This window comes from Protopterus annectens, chromosome 13.part0, assembly GCF_019279795.1.
Source record: "Protopterus annectens isolate FY-2018-M chromosome 13.part0, PAN1.0, whole genome shotgun sequence".
Classification (NCBI taxonomy): Eukaryota; Metazoa; Chordata; order Ceratodontiformes; family Protopteridae; genus Protopterus; species Protopterus annectens.
This window is the reverse complement of record NC_056747.1, coordinates 1,210,379,191-1,210,404,246: the sequence shown is the minus strand read 5'-3', so window position 1 is coordinate 1,210,404,246 and position 25,056 is coordinate 1,210,379,191. Positions and strand designations below refer to the sequence as shown.

At 37.3% G+C, this 25,056-nt stretch overlaps 1 protein-coding gene across 1 annotated transcript in view; it reads left to right on the top strand.

Annotated features, from left to right (window-relative positions):
• MRC2 (mannose receptor C type 2) overlaps positions 1-25,056 on the top strand; it is a 1,890,380-nt gene that overhangs the window by 1,591,697 nt on the left and 273,627 nt on the right. The window contains exons 22-23 of the mRNA XM_044055215.1: positions 6,487-6,650; positions 19,997-20,105. Coding sequence (XP_043911150.1) covers positions 6,487-6,650; positions 19,997-20,105 — 273 coding nt within the window. The remainder of the gene's footprint in view (positions 1-6,486; positions 6,651-19,996; positions 20,106-25,056) is intronic.

The window sequence follows — 25,056 nt, the reverse complement described above, 5'->3', positions numbered from 1 at the left end:
TCTTTTTGATAGGTGCTGTGGGATCTTTTCCATCTACCTCTTTTTGAAAGGTGCTGTGGGATCGTTTACATCCACTAGAGCTACTACCAATCCAAAGAAATATCACTCAGGTGATGAATAACCAAAGGTGTATTTAATGATAAAAATCCACAAGAAAAATAAATAAAACGTGAGCACTTTCATTAAACAAGTGTTCACTTCCTCAAACACCATTATCCATAGAGGATGGATCATCTGTATGAACATGTGGGACTGAATAGTATCACTTCTGCTCTTGCACACTCAAACCAGCATGTGGAGGCTAGCGAGCATGCTACTAACTTTCAAAATACACCTTTATGCCTCATTTCCGATTCACAGCAAAGGGAATTGAGGCAGGAAGGTACAATGCATCTGCACATGTCAGGAGTGAGTTTTTCTGACAACAGGAACTTTCAGAATGCTGCAGGAAGAAATGGACTAACAGAAACTCTTAACAAGGACATTCCTCAGTTGGAGGAGTGGTTGCGGAATGGGGTTTCATTTAACAAAAGCATCGAACACAATAGCCCTTCCTTGAAAGGTAAGCTGACAGATTTTGATGTTAAATTATCATGATGCAAGAAACTTCAACTGGAAATCACCTGTGTAAGGGAATGCACTACACTAAAAGTGGTTCTCAAAGGTTTAAGGGTTTGGCGCTTTCCTACTGGTTTACAGCATGACTCTGTTTTGTACACTGAATTAGTTAACTTATTTGATAAATGTGGGCTCGACCTTTTAGAGCTTTTAATTAAACATAGCAACAATGAACTGGAACTGTTATTCAAAGACCTTGTAATTCTAGACTCTGCCATCCATGAGGATCATGAGTATAGCAACATGAGATTTGAACATTTCAGGATATACACTAGCACTGACCAGCACATAACAAAACTGAAAGCTGGTAAACTGAACAAGCTGGACAGGGATGTTCAGGACTATGCTAATGGTATGGCCTACCCTAAACCTCTTGGTTCATACAAAAAATTTAAAGCCCCTTGAGGGGAAAGTAACAAGCAATTATCACACCCTCCTGAAGTAGCTGGCAATGATGAATGTAGGTTTGAAGAGACTGACGATGTGATTTTAAACTATGACGCTGAATTCCCAGAACTCAGGAGAAGTGAAAGAATTAGGAACAAAAGCCAATACAACAATAGGCAGCTACCACAGGGTGGCTACCAGCCACAGGTTTTTCAGGGGGCCAGGCCAAAGAACAGGAACTGGAGAGCTTAGCATCTTAATGTAAGCACCCCAACACCAGTGGACTCTGTTCAAAAAGTAGGTACCTATACAGTGGTTTTTAACCACCAAAAAGACTTTTCAATGCACAATGATTCTACTTTATGTATAAATGAAACTACAGCTGACTTATTGTCTAAGGGAATGTCTTTTGTACCTGGTAAGAGATTTAATGTTGTAGACACTATGTTAGATCTGAAACCTTATTTAAGAAAGTTGAATTTGACCTTACTACATGGTACTACCTCCCAAATTAATATCAGTGAAGGCAGCATTTTTAAGATCAGTTGTACTTGCAACCCCCCTTTACACCAAAACTAGCAATGTATGAAAATGTTTGTGAACTAGATCTGTATAAGCATAAATAAGAAAAAATACAGGCCAGCTCAAACACTTCACAACATGAACCAAAGTGAACATGATTGTTTATTGGAACTGCAACAACATGACGTTAAGGTTGTGAAACCTGACAAAGGGGGAGGAGTTGTAATCATGGACTCTTCCACATACAGTGACAAAATGTTGACTATGCTAGACACAGAAAATTACATGGAAGTGTCCCTTAATGAATTAAATGCAGCATATAGAAAAAAGTGCAACCAACTCACTGATATATTTCTAGAAAGAAGAATTGACCTTTCCTTTCATAATTATCTTAACATCATTAGCCCAAGGATACCAGTGTTCTTTGGTATTCCCAAGATCCACAAGAGCCTCTCAGATCCACCTATGAGGCCCTTAGTGGATAGAAGACACGCCATTACCACTGCTTGTGCCCAAGTTTTAGACCATGAGCTGAAGAAAATATTGTGTAATGAAAGCTATATTTGTAAAGACTCCTGGGCTTTTTTAGAACAAGTGAACAAAACCAGGTATGACGCAAGTGACATCATGGTCACTGTAGATGTAAAAGACCTGTACATGGTCATCCCACAAGAGACTGGTCTCATGTGGGTGGGTGACCTACTGTTATACAAAGTTAACCAGGAGAAAATTAATCTAATTTTGGAATTACTAGAAATTGTTTTAAGAAACAACTATTTCTCCTTTAGTGGCAGGTACTTTTTGCCGACAATAGAAGTGGTAATGGGTTCAGCTTGTGGTGGGGCATTTGCAAACATGGTAATGGCATATTGGGAAAGAAATTACGCATTTCAGTCTCAGTACTATTCTAAGATCAAACTGTGTTATAGATACCACGATAATATCAGTTTGATATGGAATGGGTCACTGGTTGATTTGGAAGAGTTTTTGAGATACCTTAACACCACCACTACATTCCTGCAGTTTACTTGGGTGATTAACCTGGATCATATGAATTACCCTGATGTCCACTTATACAAAGACACACATAATGAAATGTATGCTACTAGGATCCATAGGAAAGAGACCTACTCAAACTCATTCCTGCATTACACTAGCTCCCACCCCAAGCATCAAAAGAGGTCAGTAGTTAAAGGGCAATTACTTCGTGCAGCCCATGTGATCTCCAGAGAAGAAGATTTTCTTATAGAGTGTGACAACTTAAAAACTATGTTCTTGAGGTGGGAGTAATGCACTAGACAACAGCCCCTCTGAAGATGATGAGGGGACACCTGAGTTGGTAAAAAGTACTTTTTGTAGATCTATGGTGGTTACATTCAACTCCGACTCATACCACTTGATGTTCATTTTTTATAAGAACTGGGACATTTTAATGGATGACTTGGACATCAGGGCACAAATAGGAGAAAGACCTATAGTTACATACAGAGGGGGCTCAAACTTAAAATACTTTTTTAGGAAAGGTTCTAACTACACTAGAACAGGACGTTTAGGGATGTACAAATGTGAGTCTTGTAACTGGTGCCACAAGGTGAAATCGGGCAGCAAATTTACAGTGAATGGTATAGACCATTATGTAAAAGGTAAATATAACTGTCACTCCAAGGCAGTGGTCTACACGGCTACGTGTGACCAATGCCTAGCATTTTATGTAGGCAAAACAGAAAGGAAATTTAACGCCAGAATTTATGAACATAGCTATGCTATAAGAAAGAATAATATTAACAATGCATTAGGGAGGCATATTCAAGACAACATTGGCCACAATTTCACATTTATGGCAATAGACCATGTAGACATCAGTGACAAAAAGCCTTGGGGACTTAAGTTAAAGTTAAAGGAGTTAAGGTGGCAAATCTTACTACAGGCAGACAGATGGCCTGGGATAAATGACAGAATGTCCATCTCTCCTGTATTGAAATTAAAAGCCCTAGAAAGGAATAACATATTTCAAAACATTTGTTAAGCACAAGCACTTTTGTATGTATTTTGCTTTGGGAAACGTTTTAGCATTATGTGAATATTTAACGTGAGATTTTAGAAATGACTTGGGTTTAGTTTTATTCTATTTATAACCATTCATGACACAAGTATGAGACTAATAATTTATTTTATAGTTTTAGTTGTATTTAAGATGCAACAGTTTCAACTGTAACAGTCATCAAGGGGGTTAATTAATGTTCTGTCTCAGTCTTGCTTAGCTAGCTGCCTCTCTTTGCTTATCCAATCAGAGTGTTTTTATATGTATATAAATGGTTGTCTTACATTTTAATGGTGCCTGATGAAGTTAACACTTGTTTAACGAAAGCACTGACGTTTTGTTTTTCTTGTGGATTTTTATCATTAAATACACCTTTGGTTTATCATCACCTGAGTGATTAGTGCCTGTGAAACTCTGCCTGCCAGCATTTTTATTTATTTAGTTTATTTTCCTGCTACTACCAATCCAAGCAGATAAGCCTCTGATTTTAAAATCTTATCCATATGGTGACACATTTCAGTGGAATGAAGCTATAAAACAGCAAATCCATTACTAATGAAAGAAATACATCAACAGACCAAAGGCATTCAAAAATCCATTATCATAGGTTCATAGGTGTGTACTAGGCTAATGGCCCTGGAGCTTATATAAGCCTAGCCCAAGTAATTGATAGGTATCTCCTCCAAAGGAGGACATTCACATGACTGCAGCATCCACTCCCTTTAAAGTGCAATACAGTACAGTATCAGCAATACCTCTACATACTGTGGGAGTAGAACCCACAACCTTCTGCATCAAACGCAAGTATACTACCTGCTGTGCTACTAACAATGCGAACAAGTAATCAGACTTGCAAGTCTTGAACCCAGGACCCTGCACACCATAGCCACAGCAATTTACCACTAAGCCATCTGAGCTGTATCTCACAAATACCCTAAATAAATAAATAAATAAATAAATAAATAAATAAAGGGGAAAAACATTTCTTTACTTAAATATATTAACTCCATGGTCATACAACTGTGGAAAAAGAGCAAAGAGCACCATCTCAAGGGTGGCTAGCCTAGTGCTTACCTATGAACCTATAGACAACATTCAACTGCAGAAAACTGTATTACTGAACTTTAAGCACAGAGAGCACAGCAAGCATTTACAGTCCCCACTCTGTCATGCCCTTATCCTCCAAAGTAATGCATATACACTGTACAACCATGAACCAGGTACATCGAACATAAAGCTGTACAAGTCACACTGACAGAAGCAATAGTCACCTTTATTGATATCTGATGAATATGTTCCTGGAAAATGGGGTTCATGTTTAACTACCTAAAGTGAAAGCACATCTTCTCAAGTTCTTCACTTTAAAGGATGTAACTGAAAAGGGCATTTACCTGATATTTTATAACCATATATTACCTGCTATTGGCTTTACCCCACCACTCCCCCAGTATTGTAACTAATTCTATGCCACCTAGTTATAAGGATATGGTGAAGTCCCAAGGTAACTATATTTCAGAATTACTGTCTGTTCAGAACTGTGTTCATGGGCTTTCTAAATTGATCATTTGTGGAAATGTCCTTTGCGCTCTGAACTTTTTTCATGTTCCTATGTCCAATATTCAGTACTACTTTTCTCATAGTGTAGGTGTAATGTTGCACTTTTTTGACTTAAACCTTAACTTTTATTTCCTTGACCATTCCACAGCCATTTTACAAAGTTACACAATTTCTGTGTATTTATGCCACGGTGATGCAGTGGTAGCATTGTTGCCTCACAGCAAGAGGTTCTCCCGTTCAATTCTCAGCTGGAGTGCCTTCTGTGTGGAGTCTGCATGTCCACCCCTCGGTCGAGTGGCATTCAAAAGACATGCGTGAATGGGCGTGTCTTCGTTGAAGGTTGGGTGTCGAGTTGGCACCTCGGCACCGTAAAAATCTAGTGACAATCATTAGCGGACCGGAGTTCCACTGTGGCAACCCCTAACCGGGAAAAGCCGAAAAAAGATGTACAAACTACATTTCTGTGTATTTCTTGAATGCCTCCCCCAACAGCAATGTTTGCAAAGTTGCAGATTTTTGTAACTGTTGCAGAAAGTCATACCTTTTCTGTCCTGGTCTTCTACAGTGCCTTACAGTAAAGATGTTATAGAGGGTTGGCTCTTTTATTGAACCTTGAACTCTTTTTCCGGTTATGATTTCAACGTGAATGCCCATTACCATTCTGTTTCATGTCTGCTGCCTAGTTTTCATCTCAGTCTGTCAGTTTAGACCTAAACCTAACTGACTTAGTTTCTAAGTAAGTTTCCTGTTGTTGCAGTGGATTGAAAACATTACTAAAAGGATGGAGTTGTAATGTCCACAGTGTAGATCTAGGAGACATGCAACTTTTTTGCTTCTTATTTGCTGTCACAGGCCAGGATAGAAGCAGTGGCAACCATTGCTCTGTCGCCACCTAGGGGCAATAAGAGATGTTTTGGCCAAAGTTTTGTAACAAACTGCAGGGACAACAGTAGGTTGTGGTTTACTGAGTATTAACTTTATTGGTGCAAAGCATGTACAGTACTGAAGGATCCTCCTTGATATCATGAGGACATGGCAGAAAATTGGAATCCACCAAAAATGCAACATTATAACAGATACAGTTAGAACTCATGGAACTGTCTAACCGACTCATCAGATAGGAGTTTTTTTTCTGCTGCAATAAGTCTAGGAGTTTTCAAAAGCCCAGTACAATGAAATATATTTAGTAAAAATGAAGAGAGATAAATAAGAAAGAAGGTAAAAAGGAAACAAGCATGGAAATTAATTACTGTCTAATATGAACTCATTTATATAGTAAAGAATGATAAAACGAAAGTATTAGTGTTACTGTTACGGAAAAACACATCAAGTTATCTCTCTGTCTCTCTCTCTCACTTCAGCTTTCATAACATCCATCCTTCCCAATGTCACTTTTGATTTTTGGATTGGATTACATGATACATCCCGGGAGTTTCAGTGGCTAGATAAGGAACCGTTGAAATATGTGAACTGGGCCCCTGGAGAACCTTCTGGCTATTTTACTTCCACTATGGCTGGCAACTCAGTAAGTAACTTTTTGTTAGTGTACAGCTATGCAAATTTTAAATTAAAATGTACACATTAAATGGGTTCCTATTAGATGACCGAAGACACATTATATCAAATGTGTCTTGGTCGAACTTAAAACAACGAAAACACAAATTAGCGAAGCGACTTTTAAGGGAATTCTTTCTCGGGAAAGAATTTGCTTGGCTGCTTCCGTTACTTTGCCATTTTTGGCACTGTAGTGCAATCTCGGCATTGGTATAGTTAAGTAGGGGGTGTGGGGGGGCAAAGCTCCCCACTTTATGTATTATTTCAAATTTTTTTTTTTTTTTTTTTTTTGGAACTGTTGTGAGCTTTCAAGATTGTAAACTTTCACTTACATGGGTACAATTATTCATCGTTTGCTTTTTTAAGCATTCAATGATATATTATAGACCCCATTAAATTAACAACAACATCACTTAGTACACATGTTGGACATTTTCAGAGACTGCACCTTGGTTTCTACCAGCTGTATTTCACTTTTCATTTTTTAATGAATCACTTATGTATTGTTGTGAGATTTGTCATTAGTGTTTGTTATATGAGCAACTGATTTATTGAACAGATTACCAAATTACATTAAATCAAGCAGTAGTTTAGATATTTTTAAGAACAGCATGGGCACTTATGGGAACAGCTATGTTTGTATATTGGCAAGCTAGAAGGGCATTAATTCCCATGGATGAAATATTTGTATGTATGTAAGTGTTTGGGAAGGTCACTGCTGCATTTCTTGCAAATATTAGAACAAGTACAGGCCATTTCTGCGCAATTTTAGCATTAGGCAGTCCATTCATTTTGCACAGATGTTACTGAGATTTATTTGCCCACCATTGTCCCCCAAGGCTACCTCATCCATGAAACAACAACCAACTCTATTCCTTCGGTAATTCTCCCTGTTCAATATAGTTGTGATGTTTCTGAGGTAAAGTGACCATGTTCTGCATTAATTACACAGTTTGAAATTGGTGATGATGGTGGTGGGGGGACAGCATGAAGCTTGAGAAATGAATGGCTCTCCTTTCCGCTAGCACTGATGCCTTTTCTACTCCATCTTTATTTTTTGAGAAAAATTGGACTGTGGTTATTGAGACTGGCTATGCACTATGGGTGTCTTTTGTAGTTTCATTTGAGACCTCCTCACTACCACGTGGTTATTGTTTGATGTGAATGGAGTGCTTTCCTTCCTGGAGGTGAGCAACTGATAGTAGTTAAACTCCTCTTTCCCTTTTTTAAACCCACTGAGCTGTAATTCATTCAAACCTTAGTGACAGTTCTTGCAGTCAGTATTACAACTATGTCACTTGACCTAGCAGATATTAAAGAACATTTATTTTTTAACACCTGCATTGAATTAGCACTTGTAACATAAGCAAACTTAAACATTTATATAAAAGTAATGAAACCATATTAACAAGTTCACATTTACAAACATTACGTATCACATATATTTTTATATAACCTATAATCTGAGCAACCTTACATAAATTATCCAATTCCTGCCTTCTCTTAAATCTCATTGCTTCTCCAAAACATTTTCTGCATGTATCATTCCCATAGTTTGCTTTTTTTGTGTGTAATTTACTCCTAGCTTTTTCTAAAAATTCTACTTCCTGTTCTGTTATCAGTTACAATATTCACTTCAAGTATAGTTGGTTTAGAATTTGATTTCCATTTTCTAGTAATTCAGATTCTACATCCCAGCTAAAAAATCAATTCCTTAGTTGCACTCATTTGCTCACCCAGTATTCCTAACAGAACACTCTGTAGGAGGATTTTAAAGTCTGTCAACTCATTATACTCCCAGAACTTATGTTCCCTGTTACCTCTTTCTTCCTCATCACACCTCCAACATTTGCCTTCTACCTGAGGAAAAAATTCTGTGCTTTCTGCTTTGGGTATAAAAGTATCTGTGCAAACACTTCCAGGCAAAAATTCTAGATCTTCTAGACTTTGTTTCATACTTGGGAACCATACATATGTCCTCACTGTTTCTTTGTGAATTGTATATCTAATCTCTCTTCCAGTCTTTTCTGACCTCTTTTGATTGATTCCTATAGTTATCGTATGATATTTTATATGCCCTACTACTAATCATTTATTTAACAGCAGCTTCTATTCTACATTAAGTTAAAAACTCAGCCAGTTCAAGTCTGTCATTTAGCATTCCCATCCCTTTTTGAATTATCACTTATGATATAGACAGTCATATATTTATATAAATGAAAACAAAACCATATTGAAATACTTTCAGTTGCATACATTATACATCACATATAATCTTCTATACAGTCATCGTCAATTGAACATTATAGTTCATTTAATTCCTGCCTTTCCTTAAATGCCATTCCTCCTACAAAACATTATTCTGCGTGTATTGTTCCCAGAATTCACACTTTTTCTAAAGATCCAATTTCCAGTTATTTTATCTCTGTTACTATATTCACTATTTATAATATGGTTGGTTTAGGCTTTGGGTTTCACTTTCGAGTAATTGCTTTTTTGGCAGCCACCAGAATTAAACTCAGTAAGGCCTTACTATGTCTAGGCAATTCCAATTCTGTATAGCAGCGAAAAAAATAATTTCCTTAGTTACACCAATTTGGTCACCTGGTATTTCTGATTGAGTAGTTTGTAGGGAATTTTTAATGTTTGCGAACCCATTACATTCCCAAAAAAGTATGTTCACAATTACCTCTTTCTTCCCTATCACATCTCCAACATTTTTAGTCTACTTGAGGAAAAGTTCTTTGGAGTCTACTTGGTGTATAACAGTACATATGCTAACACTTCCAAGTAAGCATCTTAAATCTAGACTTTATTGCATGTTTAGGACCCATGTATATATCCTCTCATTGTTTCTTTGTGAACTGCTTATCCAGTCTCTTCCCAATCAGTTCTAACTTCCTCTAATTGATTCCTGTAGTTATCATACATTATTTTATATGCTGTACTTATTATTCCTTTTTAACAACAGCTCATGTTCTAGATTCTTCTAAAAGCTGTACCAGTTCTGGTTTTCACTTAGGATCCACCTATTCTTTTTTCTTTTCCTGCACTCTGATATCAGTCCTTGATAGGGAAACCAATCTCTAGCCGGCAGTCAAAATTAATTTTTGGCCTCTTCCTATTCTTTTACCTTTAAGTCTCTAATTATTTGCTCCCAATGCATTGATTCCTTTGCCAATTTTCTCCAGTAAATTCCAGCCCTTTCTTGCCTATTCTCTGTACCCTTAATTTCAGTCATCCCTATCGGCAGAATCTCCTTTCTCTGTTCCTGTGTTGGCTTAGTTCTTAGAATACTTTCTGCTACTTTATGAATATAATATTCTGTATGTTTGTTGTTATTTTCCTTAAGGGTCTGCACCCAAAATCCCAGTCTCTCCTTATTTCTTTAGCTTCCCCCCTGTTTCATCATCATCCTTTTCCACTTTGAATTATAGTTTTCTAAGTGTACTGTGTATAGGAGCCTTAACTGTGTACCTCTGAAATATCCCATTCAAATCAGGTAACCCCAAGCCACCATGTTCTATTGGAAAGATCAGCTTATTCAGCTTGACTCTTGCTTTCTTTTCCTCCCAGATAAAAACCTTTAACTCTTTATTAATTGCTGTCTACATCTCCTCTGGTTGATAAAAATATACCTGACTTGTGTATAAAACTAAAAGGACTAAAAACATTTTCATTGCTTCTATCTTGCTAACCATATCCATAAAACACAGCTGGCAGTTTCTCAGTTTTTGTATCATCTTTTATTTATTCTCTTCCCACATATCCTTAGCTGCCATAACAAAATCCTTTTTAACACATACTCCTCTAAGTATTTCATGTTATCATGTCTCAAATAAATATGGGTATGGTTGAACCAATTTGTGTGTGGGTACATAATTTACAACTATTGCATTTGTTTTATGTGCATTAACTTTATATCCCCCAAAAAACTGAACTATCTCAAAATATTCCACAGCACAGATGTCCTTTTCTGGTTCCATCACGTGCAAAATAATGTCATCTACAAACACAGCCAACTTCTTTTGAACATTATACCAAGTATATCTTTGAATTCACGAGTCCCTTATTTTCTTTGCCAAAGGTACTAAATGTAACACAACTAACAAGAGGATGGAGGACATCCCTGCCTGGTTGCTCTGTGGATAAAACTTGTCAGAGAGGAACCCTCCCACTTTTGAATTTTGACTCTAATCCCTCATATATATCCTTCTAATTAACTTTATTATTGTATCAGGAAATGCAAATATTTACATTGCCTTGCTCATAAAACCCTAGCTTACTCTGTCGAATGCTTTCACTGCATCAAGACCCACCAATAACAGCATTATTTTCCTACGCTCTGCTTCCGTCCAGATCTTAGTTGTTCTATTAATGTTGTTAAATGTTTGCCCCACTCCACAAAACCACATTGGTCCATAGCTATCAATTTTGGCATTACCTTTGCCATTCTTTTAGCCATTATAGACATAAACACTTTATAATCATATAATCATGGTTTAAAATTGAAATGGACTTGTATGAAGCTGGATCAGATGGGTCTTTATCATTTTAGACAGTATAGCCACGAGAGCTTTTTTTTTCCAGGATGTTGGTGTCTCCTCTCCTTTTAACATACTGTTAAACAAAGCCTTCCAGAGCATTATCTCTCTCTTTCTCTCTCTCCACTCCTAACTTCCAAACTTCTACCAGAATACCATATATTCCTGGAGACTTTCCTGTAGAGTGGTTATACATCACTCTTTTATCTCATCTCCTCCTCTCTTAACTGTCAGTTGTTGAGCCTCATCTTCCTCTAACCTTGGCATATTTAAGTCTTCTGTAGTCTACTGCAAATATTTCCATCTCAGCTTTTTATTGATTTCCCCACTTTTCTGCTGTATACAAATTTTTTATATTTTTTTCCAAATATCACTAATATCTCTACAGGATCTCTGGTTATTTTTCTTCTTGTAGGCTCCCTAAGTTTGCCAATAACCTTTTCTACATTCTGCTGCTTAACGACAATCTTTCTAAACTCATGGATATTATCCAGGTACTTCCTTATTTTCTCATTGCACTCTACATTTGTGCCTCCTCTTGTTCTGTGAGGTTCACCTTATTTTGTAATACTTTAATCTTTGGCAGCCCCTGTAAATAATTCGTATTACTTCTTAACCAGATTGTTTTTTCTTTTATTTCTATCCTATTTTTAAACTCCACTTTCATTTTATCCCACTCACTAGCTATAACTTCTGGAATAGTTTCTGCTACCTATTCCTTAAATTCCTGTGTTTTTAACAGGTAGGTGGGGGAGCACCAGTGTCTCATCTTTACTTCATTATCCAGAATTTTTATCTTAGTAATTATTGGTGAAGGATTTGAAATTATTGGATGTGTATCAAAGTTCTCAATTAACCAGATATGTTCCTGTGAAGTATAACTTCCGTTAAGTCTAGCCTAGTTATTTTACCTTGAGGAAAATGTGTAAATTCTCTCCAAGTTTCTATTATTGAATTTGTCTTTCATACCATAATAGTTTCATAAATTACTTCAGAAATCTACCCACTTTTGTTATATTTTCCCTTGTAGCCCCCCCGATACATCCTCATTGTTGGAAATCAAATTCCATTCCCAACCTCTAACTAATAATCCCTGCTAAAAACTAATTATTTCTCAAAAAAAATTTTAAGTGCCAAACTAGTATTTTTAGGTGAAATATAAATATGTGCCAGCATAATCCTCATCCCTTGCCTATTGTCCCTTATTACTACAAATATTTCCTCTTCTGTCACTATTAGAACTCCTCATGCAATTAATATAAGTACTTCTCTTTTCCTTTGTCCTTGGTGTTTTGCAGAGTATCCATCCAAAATCCTATCTTTATCAAATTCACATGCCCAATTCTTTTCAAATGTGTTTCCTGTAGCACTGCTGTTTCCATTCTGCATTTCTTAGTAGCATTTTTTTAATTTTTGTCTATACCTATGAGTCCATTCACTTTCCAAGATAAATATGGAAAGTGCTGCCATAATGGTAAAAAGTCATTATTCCCAACAAACCTCTCAACTGTCTAGATTTTTGCAGAATGTCTAGATTTTTACGTCATATTCTTGGTCTGTCTTTCAAAGTTTTGATTTTCTGGATTTCTGAGGCAAATCAGTGAGGACTGAATTCACTAAATAATCACAGGCATTTGAGTTTCATTCTTCATATCCTTCAGTAAATGCATGATAACACAAGAACAAAAGGTCTTTTTACATTTATAAGAACAATATTTAAAATCTGTCCCTATGTTGGGGCTTTGTTCCCCCATTATTTTGGCTTTGTCCAAATATTTGTGTTAAGAGGTTGAGAGCTTTGATTTCCATGTATTATACATGCAGCTTTCATAAGTGTCTGTTTGGAGCTTTTGTGATACATGTACCCATTAACGTTTGACATGTTAATCCTTTTTCTTATCAACACTAAAACCTGTGACACATTTTACAAGACTTTTTGTTTGAATAAAAAAATCTGGAAAAAAAACTCACACCCACATAACACCCCCATAACCTATTAGCTTAATGCAACCAGAACACCCCCATAACCTATTAACGTAATACAAATGACATAATTGTATACATCTTCAAGTAATGAAATTTAACCGTCATGATAGGTACTTTTGTGCCAGATAGACAGCTGCTAACACTGTCTCTAACTAAACTGAAAGTGAGGTTATGCATGCTAAGACATATTATTTCTTGTGCTTCCACTTACATTAATTGGTGTCTGTTCTTTTTTATCTTTAATCCCCCTACCACAGATGTGAAAACTGCTTGCATACTTTCAGAAATCATTAACTTTTAGTCTTGAAGAAACCAGTGCTCTCTTACATTGCCCTATTATCAGCTTACCTCCATGGAAAAATGAAAGAAAAAAGAAAAAAAAATGCAGTCCTCTGTTACAGTCTGAAAGACAAGTTGAAACATTTATTACTAAAGGAAAACCTTTTATTATATTTGGTGTTCTCATATTTACTTATTTCCACTTAAAATGTATTATTAGATAAAGCCAAGGGTCTTAATCCAGACATTCATCTATGCAAAAGTAAGAGAAAACACGTCAACTCTACATATATTATGACCTGTCTATTTTTACACTCCAATTCCCACCCCAGCAACCCAAGGTTTATAGCCTATTAACTTAATATGCTTTTGCCTTCCCTTTTTTCTCATTTTTGAACTATAGTGCCTACATTTCTTAATACCAAAGAAAAAAAAAAGAAGAAGAAAGAGAAGAGGAAGAAAAAAAATCTGTTTTCTTTGATAACTTTATCATATACAACTAAAAATATTTTACTATAAAACATACAATTTATATTTGTGAAAAGTTTCATAGAAATACTGTTAAATTGTTTTACTTACAGTTACCATTAAACAAAAACTGGGCAAACGTCTGAGGCTGTAGTAAAATAAAAACTATAAAACACCTAAAGCACCACTTGAAGCACAATAAGGACTCCAGAGACTTTTTCGCATAGTTATTTTTAATAGCCACTTTCGTATAGAATAAACTTCATCAGAAAATACTTTGTATCTAACATCCATAGTAGATATACAAATTCAAACGCACAATTCATCCAGTAGCATAACATAATCAATTAGATAATTAAACAGATAAATACAAAGGTGGATGTTAACCCTTCAACAACCACTTAATTTACAATCACTAAGGAAGAAATATTAATCATTTCTTTCAAAACAGATAGAGGATCAGCACTTACCTTTATCTGCTCATCTGTTTCTTTTTTCTCTACTTGGTTTTTAAAATTACAGCCTCTCTTATCTTCAAAAACTTGTACTAAAACTGCAAAGGAAAGCTTTTTATACCATCTGCATTAAAGAGAATGTCTGAATAAGGCATTGTTATGTTTTTATTGCATAGGTATGTTCTTTTATTCTTTTTCTTAAACTTCTAGTTGTCATTCCAACATAAAAGCTGGAACAACCTGAACTTAATCTGATGTACACTATTCGTATAAAACCACAATGGTACCTTCGTGGGACTTTTAAAACTATAAGGAATATGATTTAAAGAAATATAGGGCCCCTCATAAATAAACCTACATGCAGTGCAACTATTGCACTTATAAATACTCCAACTTTTATTAGTGCTGGGTGGATAGATCTTTTTGTCATCACTCTCTAACATTTGTTTAATGCAAATGTTTTTCTTGTGGACGAAAGATAGATGTTCCCCAAAAATTGTGTAAAGTTCACTATTTCCAGTTATTTTTTATTATATTCTTGATGTTATAAGTATCTACAGGGGTCTACTACTAATGACCGAAACGACGATTCCCCAACAGAAAACTCACCGACGCCAGATGACCGACAGGTAAGTGTACCGACAGGGTGATTTGCCGACAGCGGAAAGACCGACAAGGGAATGTGCGATCACGACGCGGTAAGTGTGCGATGGTGACGGAGTTAGGAGCGGTCAGGTAAGTGCTCGAGATTGTGGGATGTCGGGTTAGGCTGTGGGAAAGGTGAGTGTGTGTTCGTGTCGGAGGTATGGTTCGGGTAAGGTAAGTGTGTGCTAGTGAGGGACTGTAGTTTAGGGACGGGTTAAGTGAGTTAGGGTTAGGGTGCAGGTAGGTGATGTGTGCGTTAGTGTCGGAGCTTGGGCTAGGGGTGGGTTAAGTGAGTTAGGGTTAGGGTGCAGGTAGGTGATGTGTGCGTTAGTGTCGGAGCTTGGGCTAGGGGTGGGTTAAGTGAGTTAGGGTTAGGGTGCAGGTAGGTGATGTGTGCGTTAGTGTCGGAGCTTGGGCTAGGGGTGGGTTAAGTGAGTTAGGGTTAGGGTGCAGGTAGGTGAAGTGTGCGATAGTGTCGGACCTTAGGGTTAGGGTTTGGGTCAGGGCTAGTGTGTATGCTATGTAGTGTCGCGTGTTGTTTACGTTCCGTGTGTCGGTGTAATGGTGTTCGGTGTTTTGCGTTGTCGGGTTTGTGTGTTGTCGGTTATTTGGCGTCGGTGAGTTTTGTGTCGGGGAATCGTGTCGGTGTTTAGTAGTAGACCCATCTACAGACATATCAAGGCAGTGTCATGGAATCTGATTCTTATCTATAATTGCATAATTAGTTGCCCTTTGTGCTTTTTTGTCGTTCTTAAACCTCTTTATAAGAATGGGTCTGAACTGTTCTTGTCTTTTTGGACAAACTTCTTGGGCAGTTTTCTCAAGAAACTTAGTCTTATAAACCCTAGCTTCAAAAAGAGAAATAATAAACTTTATCTAATGCTGAAAATGTTGGTCATTGCTGTCCATACGAGAGGCCCTGATGAATTGGCCCGGGGTATATTTCTTTTAATAAAGCTGTGGTGATTACTCTGAAAATGAAGGTATCCATTGGAAAAAGTATTTTTCCTATGGGTTTTACTGTCAAATCTGTTCATTTCTAGTTTCCATTCTAGCTGGACATCTAGGAAAGAAGTATTGTGACCCTTCTCTCCTACTGTAAACTGAAAAAATGGGGAACTCTCATTTAAATGTGCACAAAAATCTAATTATTGGCCTCTTTTTCCAAAACAAAAAAACAAGTCGTCTACAAATCTTCTGTAGAAAACAAAATTTTTATATTCAGCAGTAGTAGTTAATATGTAGCCCCCATTGCAACACCCAAAAAGGAAAAAGTTCTTCTGTAGAAGAATTTGCAGTAGTGCAGAATAAAAGTTAACTGAACTATTACTAACATAGGTATACTTATTTAGAAAGGACCACACATATTCTACACCATCTTCTTTAGGAATAGATGTGAAGAGAGAGACAACATCTACTGTAATCATAAAAGTCTTATTAGATTCATATTGATATTCTTGACTAAATAACTTGATACTTTCTGAAAAGTCCCAGGAATCCTGCATGTGCGAGGGAAGTTGTACTAATGGACTGAAAATAGGATCTAAAAATAAAGAGATTCCTTCAGTAACCCCTCTAGGAGCAGAAACAATTGGCCTAAATGGAGGGTCAGTGGCATTTTTGTGATTATTGGGTATACTGAACAATACCCTTGTACATGTTTTTTATACTTATAAAAGGTTATACAAATCAGTATTCATCTCTCCAGTCATAATAAAATCAGAAAGACAATAATGAATACATTTCTGACTTCTATGAATATCCTGGAGAGAAACTTCAATATTTTCTTCAGTGTTTAACATTTTTTCCATTGAGGCATGATATTGGGTTAAATTCATAATGACTATCCCACCCCCATTTTCGGCTTTCATGAATCTTAAAGCTTTCTAATTTCTTAATTCTCTTAATACTCTATTTTCTTCTACAGTTAAATTAAAAAAAAACAGATATTCTGTTTTACTGTTTAAACCTACCTAATTCCACAATACTGCCTTGATATGTCTGTAGATAGTTATAACATCAAGAATGTAATCAAAAACAACTGGAAAATTTAACTGGAAATAGTGAACTTTACACAATTTTTGGGGACCATCCATCTTTCATCCACAGGAAAAACATTTGTATTAAGCAAATGTTAGAGATTGATAACTCAAAGATCTATCCACCTAGCACTAATAAAGGTTGGGGTACTTATAAGTGCAATAGTTGCACTGTGCATGTAGGTTTATTTATGAGGGGCCCTATATTTCTTTAAATCATATTCCTTATACTATTAAAGTCCCAGGAAGGTACTATTGTGGTTCTGTAGGAGTAGTGTATATCAAGTTATGTTCAGGTTATTCCAGCTTTTATGTTGAATGACCATTAGAAGTTTAAGAAAAAGAATAATAGATTATACCTAGCAAAAAAAATGTAATAATGCCTTATTCAGACATTCTCTTTTATGCAGTAGTTATAACATTTTTCCTTTGCAATTTTAGAACAAGTTTTTGAAGATAAGAAAGGTGGTAATTTTAAAAACTAAGTCGAGAAAAAAAGGCAGAATGGCAGATAAAGTTAAGTGCTGATTCTCTACCTGCTTTGAATGAAATGATAAACATTGTTTCCTTAGTGATTGTAAATTAGGTGGTTGTTGGAGGGTTAACTGCCACCTTTTTATTTAACTGTTTAATAATCTAATTGATTGATTGTGCTATTGGTTGAATTGTGTGTTTGAATTTGTCGATCTACTATGGATTTTAGATACAAAGTATTTTCTGATGAAGTTTGTTCTATACAAAAGTGGCTATTAAAGTAACTATGCTAAAAAGTCTCTGGAGTCATCCTTGTGGCACTTCAAGTGGTGTTTTAGGCATTTTACTTTTTCCTTCCTCCTCTCCGTCCCTCAGAGTGCTGTTGAACATTAATGCCATGAAGTGAGGTAAATGCTTTTCAGTTCTCAGAAGATTAACAAACTTAACAAAAGTCCACTCTATCCGTTTATTCTTATAAAGCTGTATTTCACAAATGTGATTGATGCTTTACAGTCTAACATTTATTCACTAATTTCCATGTTGCTGGTCTTCTTCCTGTACATTTCTATCTCCCAACTCTAGATTCTGGTTCATTTCCACTATGCTCCTGATCCTTTAGGTTAATTCCTGTACTTTTCTCTGTCTCTCAAGCATTTTCCTTTGGAACTGTGGAAAAGGTTTCACTGGAAAAGTCTCTGCATGTGCTTTATTATCAGAAGAATGAGAAACAGAGTCAGAAGAATCTGCTTGATGGTTCATTTTTTTTGCTGGACAGACTTTTGTATTTCCTTCTTCACCAGAAATACTTTTGTATTTCCTTCTTCACCAGAAAATGTCTTTGATCCTCCAGGAAAAAAAATAATCTGAAGATAGCTGGATACAGCAGCTTTAATCTAAAATCTGCCTCTTGACATTCCATGATTACTGGAATAAATTTGTTTCTCTTCTGACTGGTGCGTAGTGAATAATCATTTTCCACAAACACTCTACTGTCTCCAACTTTTATTACTTTGCTAATTTGCCACAGTTTTATCATGATCCATTATTTATGCTGGTAGGTTTGCATCTTTACTAATAAAGGTCTTGGATGCTTTGTCATGGCCATATTTGGAGCATATACAAGGTATGCTCTTTCAATTAACAGTTCCTGCTGTGGAACACCAGTCCAATTGCTTATGTGTACCTTCATAAAATGAATGCAGTACATTCCTTCTAGTTTCTCTGGTACAACAGATGTCTCATATTTTCCCTAAATGCTCTGTCCTTTAATTCTACCATTTTTTTTTAAACATCTCTTCTTGAGCAGTCTCATACTCAGGCAGCCTTTTTTTTCATTTCAACTTCTGTTTTTACAGTGTTATCAGCTCATCTTAACATCTGTTTAAAGCTTCTTCCATTTTTTCCAGTTTTTGTGGTTATTTGACTTGATGTACTCCTTCAGTGTTTCTTTTGTTTTAGTCAGCTCTGAGGACATTCAATTTATTTTTCCTCTAGATTACTGGAGGCCATGTGTTGCACCATGCTGGAGCCTGAAGTGCTTTTGCTGAACAGCAGCGGGATTATTCACAGCCAGTGTTTTCTCTTCACCTTTTCTGGCTGGTTTTCTTTTAGGCTCTCATAGTTTCTTCTTTGCTGGCATCCTGGTGCATCTTCTAAACAGTATCTGAATTTTACTCAAGCTGACAATTTCTCTGGCTGACATTTCTCAGTTCTGTTTTCACACTGGGAGAGCTGAAGTGTGCAGCTGTCCTGGAAGTCTTTAAAAAACATTTATTCTTAATCCCATGAATAAATTATTATTTCCTTTTTAATGCCAGATGAGGGATTGCTAATTCTATACTTTCGGCCTAATCTCTCCCTTACCTGTCTGAAGACACTGTAGAGGTGTTTCATATTTGTTGTGGTATTCAAAACTGAGGAGGGAAACTGAACTTTTGAATACTATATCTGTGTTTCTTTTTTATCTTCCAACTTTGACTTCATTAGTGCAGCAGTATCACTGTATTTAATCTGTGGTTAAAAAGGTGAAACAGTTTTGAAGTATGTGCAAAAAACTCAGTCTACATCTTATGAATGAAGTACTCAAAAACATGAGGGGTCACTGCATACATAATTAGACAAAGTGCGCTCTACTTAACAAAATGAAAACTAATAAAAGAGCATCTCTGTTAAAATAAAAACATCTCAAAACCAGTGTGAAAGCAAATGTACTTTGACTTGGTGGGTGACCAGACAGCAGTACCCCAGAAATCTAGACATTTTAAGCTCTGTGAACAGAAGTTTAGAAAATAGGTTGCACCATCGTTCTTGTTTGGAGTGGAAACACTTTCGGTAAACTGAGAAAATGTCAAACTATGAAGTTTTTCTGTGTTCTCTGCATGTAGTTTCTGAAGCTGATCTTAATTAGTGTATGATTTCTGTTTGTAGTCCAACTGTGCAGTAATTTGGCATGGAACACCTTACCAGTTTACCGGTGGCTGGGATGACAGAAGCTGCTATGAATCAAAACATGGTTTTATTTGTCAGAAGAAAACAGGTATCACTTTTTTTGTTTGTTTGTCTGCTTGTTTGTTACTGGTTACTGAATGATAATTAGAGCAGTTATCCATCTGCAAGGTGGAGAAAAGCTTGAAAATAAAGCCTTTATAAAAATTAAATTCAAAACAAAAATTCTGAACACAGTATGTTCATATATAGTACTTAAAAATAAATATGGATTCTCGTAATAGAGTACATGAAGTGTTAAGAGACAACTCAGTAAATATTAACCAAGCTAAAAGAAGGACTGTGTTATATTCAAACATGTTTTCAGGATCACCACTGAAATTACTTCTATTACGAAACCTCAGAACACTGTGGATCGCACCACGAATGCTTAGTCACTCAAGCTTGAAACCGCCCAGTAACATATAAACAAATGATGAAACTCAAAACAAGTTTTTTTTTTTTTTTTTTTTTTTTCCAGCAGGCACAACCCCCTCATGGTAGGCCAACCCCCTCCCGTCATCCCTTGAACTTTAAGGTGTACTGATTCCTCGGTTGTATAATCAAAATAGCACACAGCAGTCTTGAGCAACACTGTTTTGTTTTTCACTCCTTTACAAATGAGCAACTAATTTACACAGTCTGAATCAGTGAGCAGTGCAGGGGGGAGCTTTGACAATGTACTCTTTAATACTGATAGGTGAGGGGGGGTTCAGCTTTGTTATCAACAAAATTAAATAGACTTAGGGTATTGAGTATGCATAAAAATGAAACAAAGGGACTAAAATTTCACAACGCATCATATGTAAGCAGAATATCTCAACTGTAAATACAGTAGCAGTAAAAAGAGCTTTGCTGAAACCATATATTCCAAGCACAAAAAATATTTGGCTTTAATTATCAGCACCATCAGCAGACTGGTTTGCCTCCTCAGAATGCCCTTTAATGGCAGCAGAAGCCATCTTACTATTTTTGTCACGCTTACTTCTTCTAGCGGAGATAATGCCTGTGACTTAGCTGCATAAGTAATGAGATGCCATGACATGGCAATCATGACATGATACTATACGAAGAGCCTGTAACTTTTCCTTGGACTTGTAGAACACTGCCTGATGTTTGCAGGTGCATGGTCACATATCAGAGGCCAGGTAAGGAAAGAGCATTGGTGTTTTGTATGATTTGGCCATCTTTAAAAAAAGTGATCTTTGGGGGGGAGTTGCTGATTAATCATGTCCCAAGAAGAGTCACTGGTATGTATTTCTGTGGGAAGGAGACTCCCCCCCGCCAGAAAAACATTATAATTTACAGTACAACTTTGTCTGAGAAGAGGTCACAAAATCATTAGTTTTGAGGGTTGTAAAATGTTTAACAAAAATACATTATTCAGAAGGGTGAGAGACCTTAGAATTTTCATAGTGCATATGCAAACTTTTGGCACTGGAACACAGCAGATGTACCATTTATAAGTTAGAAACAAAAGAATTTAACAGCTTCTCCCAAACAGAAAAACAATCACCATAAATTCTTTCATTTTTTTAAACTAAACTGTTTTCCTTATTTTATTAGATTATACACCCTCTCAGACCTCTTCATCCCAGCACTTTCCGAGGCTCCCAGATAAGCTTCACTCAAGAGAAAGATCTCTGTGTAACAATTTTATTTTTCCTACTGGATACCCAAACCTCATAGAATGTCAGTTTCCCTTGAATAATTAATGTGTGTGCCTTGTAATATTACTTTACTTTTTTACCTGACACCTACCAAGTTGTTCCCAGTCTAGTGGCCCCTTCATACATCACCCAGAACTTTACTTGTCCTTGTTCTCTTGCTCCTTTCTGTGTAGGCTACCTTCATATCTTCTTTCTCTCCAGCTCTATGCAACCTTATACCCTGATAATTTCCTCCTCTGTCACCCACCCCTGGTACTCCCCTGGAGTTCCTCTCTCTCATTCAGTAGCAAACTTTCTCACAGTCTTACTATCTTTCCTGTCCTTTCTACACTTATTTAATACTCTTTTCTATCCTTTGTACACTTACAGAACACTCTTTTCTTCTCTCCCACCTCTCTACTTGCCTCCTCCTGGTTACAGTATCTACTCCTATGGCAGCTATTAGTCCCTCCAACTTTCTTTTTCTCTTCTCTTGGCTAGCTTTCTCCCCTAATTTTCTTACCTTGCTGATTTTTTTCTTCTTTGTCAACATATACAGGATAAGACCTGCCCACTCCATTTGCCCTCGCTATGCTCAGGCTCACTCCACTCCCCTAGACTACCCCATTCCCATCTACCCCTACATCACTTAATTTATACTTAATATCACCTTTTCCCTTCCCCTCTAGCCCCCTCCCCTTTCTGTCCTCTGGTTCAACCCAACTAATAATCACCAGGTCTGTAATGACTAAGTCACCTATTCCATCTCCTTCTACTTGAGTCTTCCCTCCTTCTCCCTATTTACTCTGAAACTATTACCAATATCTTTAGAACCATTTACTTTCTTCTCTCTTGCTTACTACTACAGACCTACCTCATTGACCCAACCAACATGATTCTAACATTCCTCTACATGCCCCCTTTACTTCTACTTTACCTTCTCACCTCCTGTAATGTCCAAGTAATACCTGAAAACCCATCTCCAACACCCACTCACTCAAATGCCTTTACACAACCTATTCACTCATTTGAAATATCCCCTTCCATCTTTCCTGCAAATACTCTCCTTCCCAAAATCAAAATACTCCCCTCCTCCACAAATTCTCCAATATGTAAAATAAAGTACTCCATTTACTACACTTCTGTCTATAATGTAAACATCCTCTCTAAAAGTCTACTACTATCAATCAATACTAATCCAAATCCAGGCCCAAACTCTCTCTCCCCTGTCAGCAATTCAAATGACCCTGTCATTGGACATCTTACTCTCCCAAAAAAAAAAAATACATCTTTTTATTCATATGTTCATAGGTTCATACTAGGCTATCTGCCCTAGGGCATTTATAAACCTAGCCAGAGTGTGTGTGGCTTTTACCACCCCTTAGGATGAGAATACTATACCCATTAATTTGCTGTGCCTCTGTCCAGCAGTGATACAGAGATGATTCCCGGGGTAAATCTATGATCTCCCATCCACTCGTCAAGATTTCTCTTGAACAGAGTCAGTGAGGGGCTCTGCCTCACATGGACTGGGATTCTGTTCCATAGTGTAGGGAGTCTCTGGGTGATGAATCTGTCCCTCCAGCACGTCCTATTTATATCCGTGTTGAGGTTTAAGTCTCTTGCTCTCGTGGCTCTGGTGGATTTGGATTTTCTGAGGTGGAGCATGTCCATTAATTCCGGGTTGGACATGGCCTTGTATGTCAGGCACAGATCACCTCTGAGCAGACGGTATGCGACTGAATAGAGATGGAGTTTCTTCAGTCGGGCATTGTATGACATATGTTTGAGCCCCTTTATCCTTTTGGTGAGGAACTTTTGGGGTCTTTCCAACTGCTGCAGGTGTCGGGTAAGGTACATTCTGAATGGGCGTTGTACTCAATCATTGGTCTGATAAGTGAAGAGTACAGGGTACAATGACCTCTCCTGATCTGGATGTGAATCCCTTCATGATCAGGTGGGCAATGTAGAAGGTCTTCCTAACCACTTTGGCAATGTGAGTGTCAAAAGAGAGGTTACTGTCAACTTGGGTCCCCAGGTCCCTGATAATTTCTTCCGTGTTTAATGGATTACCACCTATGTGGTAATTAGGGGTTACCTTGTTTTTCCCAAAGGGTGTGACTATACATTTTTTGGCATTTAGCTTAAGGCCATGGCTCTGGCACCAGTTATCCATTTCTATGAGACCTTTCTGGAGGATGTCTGTGTCTGATGGAGTGTCAATTATGGTGCCCAGTTTGCAGTCATCTGCAAATTTTGTCAACCACAATCCCCTATGTTTGCCTGCACTTCAGAAAAATAAATGCCGAACAAGAGGGGGCCCAGGACTGAGCCCTGTGGGACACCGCTCGTGACCGGCTTAGAGTCTGACATGGCACCAGCAACTCTAACCCTGTGTGTTCTGTCCTTAAGCCAGTTTGCAACCCATCTTGTGACATATGGGTTTACATCTAAGCTGGTGAGCTTTTCTATGATGCCGAGTGGGGTATTGTGTCGAACGCTTTTGCTAGGTCAAGGTAGGCTGTGTGAACTGCCTTACCCTCATCAATGGCCTTAGTGACTGTTTTGAAAAAGTCGACCAAGTTCAAGAGGCAGGATCTGCCCTTGACAAAGCCAAATTGGGTAGGATCCAGTGTCTGTAGGTCCCCAATGTCTTTATTTATGAGTTCCATTATGATCCTCTCCATAGCTTTACAGACAAGGCTCGTCAAGCTTATGGGGCAGTAATTTCCAGGGTCCGTAGAAGCACCGCCTTTGTGGAGTGGGACCACAGTTGCCATCGCCATTCTTTGGTGCGTATCCTGTAGTAAGGCTAAGATTAAACAGCAGCCTTATGTGTGGGTTTAGTTCCTCATTGAGTTCGTGTAGCACACATCCGGGGACAACGTCCGGTCCCATTGATGCTGTGTTTTTTGCTTTAGAGAGAGCAGCTCTCACCTGGGCATCTGAGATGTTTGGGAGGCTAGACTCTGGTGGGATAGATATTTCTCCTTTGGGGGGGAGGGAGGGGAGAAATTTGCACTGAACCTGTCTGCCAGTATGTTGGCAATGTCTGTGGGTTCAGTGATTTTTTTATCATTTTGGACTAATTCTGAGCATATCTGGGAGTTTCCACCCAGGTTTCTAACATAGCTAAAGAAGGCTTTATGATTGTCTTTTGTGTCATTAAATATTCAATGAATATTGGAAGCTTACTAAATAAAGTTAGTGAATTTCATGTCTAAATGTCAACTCACTCCCCAGATATTATTACCCTCACTGAAACATGATTAAAACTTCTTAACTCTGATAAAGACTTTCTCCCTCCAAGTTATAATATACTTCGAGTAGACTGTCAAAATAAAAAATGTGGAG